This window comes from Argentina silus (assembly GCF_951799395.1).
Source record: "Argentina silus genome assembly, contig: scaffold_105, whole genome shotgun sequence".
NCBI classification, from domain to species: Eukaryota; Metazoa; Chordata; class Actinopteri; order Argentiniformes; family Argentinidae; genus Argentina; species Argentina silus.
In genome coordinates this window covers 181,190-191,189 of record NW_028152859.1, presented here as the reverse complement: position 1 = coordinate 191,189, position 10,000 = coordinate 181,190, and the positions used below count along the sequence as shown (strand labels likewise).

The following is a 10,000-nucleotide window of genomic DNA, read 5'->3' as shown; positions in this document are numbered from 1 at the left end:
CGGTCGTGTCCATCATCAGCTATTAATACAGAAGATAAGTTAGCTTTTACACGGTCAGTTAGCTTCTGTATTTGATACCATTCCTGATTCCGTTCCATGCATTACAATGAGCCCATCCTCCGATTTCTACCTCCACCAGCCTCCCCTGGTGTCCACATAGAAAATGACTCAACAGGATTTACTCAGTAATCACAGAGTGTATTTCCCATCAGTCTAGCGTTGATGTGTTTTCTTTCAAACCTGCCTCGCCATCATCTCCCTCGACCAGGAAGTGAATATCACCTTATCTAGAGCTGTAGGATGTCAGTGAGGCTTGTATGAACCACATAATGAATCTTGGGACCATACTTATAGTGGACTGATGAGAAATATACTTGAAAAGTACTTTAAAACCAGCAGTTAGAAGGCGCTTGAGTCCCTTCCTGTTTATCTCCCTGTCTTTGAGGACAACAACAACAACAAACAAAACAACGACAGCTCCAGAGATTTTGACCAATAGTATCCCACCGCGCCAGTCACATGTTAGCCACCTCCGTCCTGTGTTCCGAACATACGAAGAACGGCGTGGTAACCTACGACCTACGACCTCACGACCTCGCTGGCCGTTCTGACACTGAGGTTCACCTCCCTACGATGTCCTCAGACCTCCGTCCAACGCCGTCCCTCCCTCCTCCCTCCCTCCTTCCCTCCCTTCCCTCCCTCCCTCCCTCCCTCTCCCCCCCCCCCCCCCCCCCTCTCGTTCAAACCATCAAGGATCTCCATATTTCCTTTCGTTCTGCGACCTCTTCGTCCACATGGCCTAAAAGTACCGTACGTCCCTCACCCCCCTCACCCCTCCCACCCCCCACCCCCCACCCCCCACCCCCCACCCCCCGAGGAGAGACAGCCAGGTTGCCGTGGGAACAGGAAGAGAAGATGTAAAGTGGTGTTTGGGGTAAGCAACAGCCTAGGATAGTCTCCTTATTCACTGTTTTTTTACCTTCCGAACTTCTTCTCTTCTTCTTCTTTCTTTCTTGTTGTTGAGCCATCTACCTCTCTCCTCCCCCTCTCCTCCCTCTCTCCTCCCTCTCTCCTCCGTCGTGGTGTGTGTGTGTGTATGTGTGTGTGTGTGTTTTGGTGTTGTTTGCTTGTTCCCCTGCATCTCCACCCACCGTGACGTAGTGACTAACTCAGGTCTGAGGAGGAGGTGGTGATGCTCTCCTGGCTCTGTGTGTGTGTGTGTGTGTGTGTGTGTGTGTGTGTGTGTGTGTGTGTGTGTGTGTGTGTGTGTGTGTGTGTGTGTGTGTGTGCAGACTAGCTCTACAGTAGTAACATGTGCAGTGCCTGTGTAGGTGGCTTGTGTGTTTTTTAATATCTGCATTGTTGAGGAATGTTTGCAGTGTCCCTTTACTATGCCATAGAGGGGTGCCTAGTCCCAGACACCACTCCTCCTTACTGGGGGTCACTCTCTACTGTGTAACTCTGTGGAGTTTCTGATAAGCTATGCTAAGCTAAGCTAGCTGCTAAGTTACCTACTCAGTAGCTCTGACCTCTGCCTCCCTCCCTAGAAAGGAGAGGAGACATTCCAACACTCCTAAGGCTTCCTCTCCTTGTCTCCTCTCCTCATCTCCTCTCCTCGTCTCCTCTCCTTGTCTCCTATCCTCTGACCTGAAAGGAGGTGGATAGATGAGAGCGCTAGCTACTAGCTACTAGCTACTCTCTCCCCTATCTCCTCCTGTCATCATCAGGGATGGAGAGCAGAAGAGAAGGAGATGAGGAATAGGAAGCCATCTTGAAGTGTCGGGACTTATTTAGCAGGAAAATAAAATTCATGAAGTAAATATAACCTGATGTTCCCGCCCCCTTCCATTCTAACCCCGCCTCTCCTGTTCTCTGATTGGTCTGTTCTGCAGCTGGAGGATGACAGGCACCACCCGAGGCCCAATCAGCTGCGTCGGCTGGCCTCCTACGTCTTCTCCTCGTCCACTCTGGAGACAGAGCAGTACCCCCACCACGGCCCCGCCCCCCCCGGAGGCCCTGCCCCCCTCGGAGGCCCCGCCTTCATCCAGCGCAGCCGTTCGGCAGAAAGCAGCCCCGCCCACCTGACCACATCGTCGCGGCGACGCCACGCCCCCCTGCAGAGCCCCGGGAGCCCCCGCAGTCGTCTGACCGCCTCACGCACCCAAATACAACACATGCTGGCCAAGCTGATGAACAAGAACAGCTGAGACACACACACACACACACACACACACACACACATACATACACACACACACAGGATACACACATACACACACACACACAGGATACACACACACACACACACACACACACACACACACATACACATACACACACACACATACACACACACACACAGGATACACACATACACACACACACACACACACACATACACACACATACACACACAGGATACACACACACAGGATACACACACACACACACACACACACACACACACAGGATACACACACACACACACACACACACAGGATACACACACACACACACACACACACACACACAGAGACAGGATACACACACACACATAGACGCATGTGTACACGCATGCACACACACACACACACACACACACACACACACACACAGACAAACACACACACACACAGACAGGATACACACACACACATAGACGCATGTGTACACGCATGCACACACACACACACACACACACACACACACACACACACATACACAGGCAGGATACACACACACACACACACAGGCAGGATACACACACACATATAGATGCACGTGTACACGCATGCACACACACACACACACACACACACAGACACAGACAGACAGGATACACACACCCATGTATTTATATGTATGTACATTACAGACACATACATGTGCATAAACACACACACACTTGTCACATGACTAACTTTAAATTCAGTAAATAAGAGGAGGAAAAATGCTCCAAACTATTTTTCACACAATAAACAACAACATCAACATCAACAACATCAACAACAACATCAACATCAACAATAACAACATCAACATCAACAACAACAAGAAACTATAAAAAGCTGCTCCCTGAAAACGCACGCACCAGGAAAAGATACACAACCACAGCAACATGGCGGGTCTCCCCCTCCTCTTCCTCCTCTTCCTCCTCCTCCTCCTCCTCCTCTCTCTCTCTGTCTCAGAAGAGGACCCTCAGAGCTGGGACTGCTGTCAGACGTTTCACTGGAATTGTGATTGGACGGCTGGAGGGATGGCCGTCTGATTGGACGATGTGTGTCTGCTGAAGGCTGGAGGGATGGCCGTCTGATTGGACGATATGTGTCTGCTGAAGGCTTGGGGGAGGGGCGTGGATCACGGGTCATGTGGGCTGTACTGTACGTTAAAGGACGTAGAGACTCTTATTTCTGTGTTTGTTGCGTCCTGTGATTTCCTCTCCGTGCCCACAGCGCCCTCTAGAGGCCGGAGAGGTCGCTGCTCACATCTCAACCCTGCTGTGTGTGTGTGGACCAGGGGAGGCTGGTGGAGGTAGAAATCAGAGGACGGGCCTCATTGTAATGCATGGAACGGAATGAGGATGATTGATACCATGCATTACCACGAGCCTCCGCCGTCCTCCGATTTCTACCTCCGTCAGCCTCCCCTGGTGAATGTGGAGGTGGAGGTGGAGGGGAGCTATGATGTCAGGCGTGTGTGTGGATCAAACACAGTTCAGCGTTCAACACAGTTACAGTTCTAGTTCCATATAACGATTGATTGATTGATTTTATTGTGTGTAAAAAAATATATAATTGAAAACACACTGTAGAAATCCACACACACACACACACACACACACACACACAGAGCCCTCACACAGGGGGACACGCCTACACAGCATACTAAGGTTGACTTTCAGAAATTGGTTAAAATGCGGTTACGTGTAAGAGATTAAGGTTAATAAGGTTACGTGTAAGGGATGGGGTTTAGGGTTTGTTAGGGTTACGATTGGTTAGAGTTAGGGTTAAGGGATAGGGTATACATACTAGTACCCCCATAAACCACCTCAGTGTCTCATACTAGCACCCCCATAAACCACCTCAGTGTCTGTAGTGTGTAGATGAATGCTTGCTAGAGGAGACAGCCTGTTCTACTGTTCTGCTGCAGCACAGACGTCCTGTGAGTGTGTGTGGAGTTAGTCTGCCGTCTCCTCCTCCTTTGAGAACTGGACCTCACTGTGGCACTTTCTAAAAGGACTTCTAACGGGCGGAGCGCTCGCTGGCGCTGCCCTGCTGGAGGATCGATGCAAAAAGACGTGAAACGCAATAAAATAATGTCATCTCTGGGGGTGCCTGGGATGGACAGGTCACGCCGTCACTGGAGAGAAACAGGTGGAAGAGAAAGAAAGAGGAGAGGATTCTATCACTTCTGTCTCTCCACGTCCAGCTGTGTCGTAGCTGGTGGCGATGCATCGTAGACGTAGCTGTAGCCATGGAAACGACTGTGTGTGTTGTGTCGATGTTGCACCTCGGAATACTTGACGTCCGCCACAACACACACAGTCGTTTCCATGGCTACGGCTACGTCTACGCCAGCTGGACGCAGCGCTGTAATGCTCCGGTGTTGTTGCACCAGCGTTCATCCAACGTCGCTTATAAACGTTGCTGTAACTTTCCAGCGGTGACGTTATAAAGACGTACTGGGTGGTCGTACGTCTTGCTGAAACCATTGTTCTGTACAGAGATGTAGCGGACAGCCTGGGTACAGCAGCTTGCCCCAAGCGGGGATCGAACTCACAACCTTCAGCTTGCTAATCACGGTAGATAGCTAGCTCCCTTAGCTGTTCGGCACAGTCGTGTCCTTGTTCTAACCACACAGCATCGTCACAGCAGCCTTCTTATGTTGGCTTCCCAACGGGGAAGTTGGGTTAGGGTTAGGGTTAGGGTTAGGGTTAGGGTTAGGGTTAGGGTTAGTTCTAACCACACAGCATCACAGCAGCCTTCTCATGTTGGCTTGGCAACGGGGAAGCTTCTGTAGCGGCGAGGAAGAGCTACTCTAATACTCTAACCACACTATGAAGCTTTGGTTCCTGTTATCCTTTAGGTTCCTTATCTGTCTCTCTCTCTGTCTCTCTCTGTCTCTCTCTCTCTCTCTCTCTCTCTGTCTCTCTCTCTCTCTCTGTCCCTGTCTGTGTCTCTCTCTGTCTCTCTCTCTGTCCCTGTCTGTCTCTCTCTCTCTCTCTCTCTGTCCCTGTCTCTCTCTCTCTGTCTCTCTCTCTCTCTCTCTATTTCTCTCTCTCTGTCCCTGTCTGTCTCTCTCTCTCTCTCATCAGACTATGCAGCATGTATTGTTTTTGCCGCGCTTGAAGTTCAAGCGTTCCCTCACTGTAACAGCACGACTACCAAGGACGCGTGTCTCTGAATGTGGCAGCGGAGCCTTTGTTACCATACGTCCTCTCTCTGCCCGGTGGTCTCTGCCCGGTGGTCTCTGCCCGGTGGTGTCTGCGGCGGTCTGGAGGGAAGCTAGCTAGCTAGTGTTTAGGTGTGGGGTGTTAAGACCTGCTGTCTACTCACTCGCTCAGTTTTGCGCACATATCAAAAATATATGTATTTATGTATTTTATGCTGTCAATAAAACACATTTTGCCGTATATATATCAAAGGAAACAGGACGTAGGGTTGCCACTCTGCTTTCCCGTGAGAATAGTATCCATTTTTGAAATTGATTTGCAGTGAAAGTTATGATGTTGTACAAACAGACTGTTTTCATACAACACTCTCTGCATGACCTGTAGGAAGGGACACCCATGGTGTGTAAATGTAGAGTCATTTTCGGTGACTTTTGTATAATATTATGATATTAGCACTACGAGTAGGGGACACTCACGGATCAAATGTGTGTTTCAAGCTGCAGCGAAGCTGGGTTGAGTTTTCAGCTTATTCTCAATAGTTAAATGTGATATAGGAATATAGGATTGTGGGTGTGTGTGTGTGTGTGTGTGTGCGTGTGTGCGTGCGTGCGTGCGTGCGTGCGTGTGTGTGTGTGTGCACATGCGTACGTTTGATTCATCATCTTACATTGAGTGATTCGAGTCCATTGTGATCAAATTATGAAATATTAGCAACTCAAAAAAGTCTTGAACTGATATGAACAAATCCTCAATCCTCAGCATGTCCCAGATCTCCTGTCCAGAGATGTAGAGATTAACACGCCAGTCCATTCACTCACACACACACACACACACACACACACACACACACACACACACACACACACACACACACACACACACACACACACACACACGCATCCATGTAGAGATTAACACGCCAGTCCATTCACACAAACACACACACACACACTAACACACACATCCATGTAGAGATTAACACGCTAGTCCATTCACACACACACACACACACACACACACACACACACACACACACACACACACACTAAAACACATACATGTCACGGACCCTCGTGTCAAACTGTCCAAATCTTTATCACCGGTCATCTGTCGAAGCAACGAGATAGCTCGCGAGATAGTAGGACTGTAGAAGCGAGACGGTAGAAGATACATTAGAGATGAGAGGGCAGTTGATGGTCCGTGAGCCTCGCAGAACCATCCAATGTCACGTCAGCCTTTCTGTGTCTGGATCACAACACTCTTGTACAGTCTGCTTGTAATATTTACAGGTAAAAGCATGTATTTTAAACCTTTTTGTAAATCAACAATACCTATGTACATATATACATACAAACTCAATAACTATCCCCTTTTCCATTGATGTATATTAGCCTAGCATGCGAGCTAGCTGGTTCCTGTATAGAGGAGCTGTGAGTCGAAATATTTCTGAAGGGAAACACTTGAAGATCACATGGTGTTGGACTGCGTGCTGCCAAAGGAATAAGTCTGCGATGCATTTTTGTGCCTTTTCTATTGATACCTACAGAATATGTAATCTAGACAATCTTGAAAAGCTTGTGTACAACCAAACCAAAACAATATTAAAGGATTTGGGGGGAAACAAATAACGTCCATTTTGTTTTTCTTTGTTGGTGAAAGTGTGAACGTTAGGTGACAGATCTCACCCTCTCCCTCTCTCTCTCTCTCTCCCTCTCTCTCTCTCTCACCCTCTCTCTCTCGCTCTCTCTCTCTCTCTCTCTTTCTCTCTCCCCTTCTCTCTCTTTCTCTGTCTCTCTCTCACCCTCTCTCTCTCTCCCCTTCTCTCTCTCTCTGTCTCTCTCTCTCTCTCTCCCCTTCTCTCTCTCTCTCTCTCTCTGTCTCTCTATCCCTCTCCCCTTCTCTCTGTCTCTCTCCCCTTCTTTCTCTCTCCCTCCCTCTCTCTCTCTCTCTCTCTCTCTCTCTCTCTCTCTCTAGTTCAAAACAAAACAACCGTTATGTTGCAGTAGAAGGACCAGTTATTTTCGCCTGTTTTCCGCGTGCATCACAGGGTGAAGCGTCCATCCATCATATTCGGGCCATGACCCTGACCCTTGACCCCTGACCCCATCACCCCCGTTGGGTTCCGCCACATGGGGTCTTTCTCTCAGGATCAACACAAAATGTTTATTTATTTATGAGTACTTTTCTTTCTCAATGTGAATTTATGGAGCTAATCAAGCCCTCCATCAGATGGACGATGGATTATTAAGAGGAGAGTGTGAACAACCTGAGTAGGCTTAGTGGATGATCAACAACCTGAGTAGGCTTAGTGGATGATCAACAACCTGAGTAGGCTTAGTGGATGATCAACAACCTGAGTAGGCTTAGTGGATGATCAACAACCTGAGTAGGCTTAGTGGATGATCAACAACCTGAGTAGGCTTAGTGGATGATCAACAACCTGAGTAGGCTTAGTGGATGATCGTCACATGTTTGGTTCTGTGCCCCCCCCCCCCAGGTGACATGTTTGGTTCTGTGCACCCCCCCCCCCCAGGTGACAAGTTTGGTTCTGTGACCCCCCCCCCCCCCCCCCCCCCCCCAGGTGACATGCTTGTTTCTGTGCCCCCCCCCCCCCCCCCAATTGACATGATTGGTTCTGTGCCCCCCCCTCCCCCTTCCCAGGTGACATGTTTGTTTCTGTGTGTCCCCCCCAGGTGATGTCCCCGACAGAGCAGAGCGGCCCATCGCTGCCCCCCCCAGACTACCGCACCAAGGCACAGGCGGGGGGGGGCGACGACCTGCTACATCACTTCCTGCCCCAGCTCCAGCTCCAGACCAAGAGGGCCGACTTCCTGTCTGTGATGCTGACAGGGACTCTCCCCCAGCGCCGGCCCCTCTCCTCGGCCCCGGCCCCCCAGGACCCCGCCCCCCCCGAGCCCCAGGGCCCACGGGATGACGACGTCACCAAAAGCGAGTCCAACAGCCAGGCCAGCCAGGAGGGGGCGCCCTCCACCCTGATGGCCGAGGAGGACCCGAGGGAGACCAGGGGCCCGGCCTCGGCCGCTGACGCTGACCCAGACCTGGAGGACGGGTCCAAGACCCTGGTTCTGTTCTCCCCAGGAGACACACGCAAGTCCCCCTGTGCCGGGGACCCTGGGGGGGGGCTGGAGGGAGAGCTGGGGACCCCGTCTGCCTCCGCCCTCACACCCAGGAACGAGAGGCCTTGGCTGGGGGAGGCAGGCCAGCCAGACCCCTCCCTGCCCGGGGGTCTCCCCTCCTCCTCCCCCCAGGCCCCCGCCCCCCCCGGCCCCACGCCCCCCCTGGCCCCCGCCCCCCCCCTGGCCCCTGCCTCCCCCCCCTTCACCAAGGTGGAGCGGACCTTCATCCACATCGCTGAGACGTCCCACCTCAACATCATGATGTCCTCCAACGCCACCCAGGCGCTCCGGGAGAGCCAACGGGAGCGGGAACGGGAACGGGCCCTCATAGCGATTACCCAGGAGGCCACAGCAGGAGGTGAAACCCAGGAACCAATAGGAGGCGTCAGACAAGGTGACCAATCCCAGAGTCTCATATTCAGCATGTTTCATACAGATGTTCTTCTTCTCTGTAGGTTATGAAGTGCTCCTCATTTGTTTTTAATGTTTTTAATGTTTGATGTCTTGTGTATTATGTGTATTACAATAATAATGTGTATTAAGTGTATTATGATAATAATGTGTATTAAGTGTATTAAGTATATTAAGTGTGTTATGATAATCATGGTTTTCCATCCTCCAGCAGAGCTGTGTGTCCAGTCAGTACAGCAGAAGGAGGAGGAGCCTCCAGAGAACCAGGACCGGCCCTCCGGACCTGAAGCCCCTCCCCCTCCGCTGGCCCTCCCTGAGGCCACGCCCCCTGTTCTAGTTCTAGAACACAAAACCCTCCCTGAGGCCACACCCCTCCCTGAGACCACGCCCCCCGTTGTAGAACACGCAACCCTCTCTGAGGCCACCCCCCTCCCTGAGGCCATGCCCCCTGTTCCAGAACACATAGAACTCAGAACCCTCCCTGAGGACATGGACCTGGACCTCCCCGGACAGGAGCCGGCATCAGACGGAGGTCCGGCCCAGCTGCAGCAGGAGAACCACCCAGAACCAGAACCACCCCCCCCCCCAACTCTGGCCCGGAGCCGCATCCCAGTCCTGGTGTCGGAGGAGGACACGGAGGGCTCGGAGCGCTCGGCCTCCCTGTCGGGCCGGGCCCGGGCGCTGAGGGGGCGGGCCCGGCAGCTGGACCTGGCCCGGCTGGTGGTGCAGCGGCAGCAGGGCCGCTGGGTGAGGAGGCGGAGGCTAACCTCGGGGACCTCCTCCTCGCTGTCCTCCGGGGACGGGGACGAGCGGCGCTGCCGCTGCCCCTCCGAGACCCTCTCCACCACCGGGTCGGAGGAGGACACGCACGCCTCGGACCCGGCCCTGGCCCGGAGGGGGGGCCGGCCGGGGGGGGCGGCCATTGGTACGGAGTGGCGTAGCAGGATCCCACGGCCCGTCACGCCCGTCAGGAGGCCCTCGGGGCGGTCGGCGGGCGCCGGCCCCTCCCCTCTCAGCCTGCCAGGAGCCGGAGCCTCCAGGGCCGCTGTCGCCATCGGCA

The 10,000-nt window shown here is 52.4% G+C and overlaps 1 protein-coding gene across 1 annotated transcript in view; it reads left to right on the top strand.

Annotated features, from left to right (window-relative positions):
- LOC310824576 (tau-tubulin kinase 1-like) overlaps window positions 1-10,000 on the top strand; it is a gene marked incomplete at both ends in the record, with an annotated part of 18,674 nt that overhangs the window by 6,782 nt on the left and 1,892 nt on the right. Inside the window, 3 exons of the mRNA XM_083697840.1 lie at window positions 1,893-2,180; window positions 8,086-8,923; window positions 9,152-10,000. The exon at window positions 9,152-10,000 is cut by the window's right edge and continues 4 nt beyond it. Of these exons, the coding sequence (XP_083553966.1) occupies window positions 1,893-2,180; window positions 8,086-8,923; window positions 9,152-10,000 (1,975 nt within the window). The remainder of the gene's footprint in view (window positions 1-1,892; window positions 2,181-8,085; window positions 8,924-9,151) is intronic.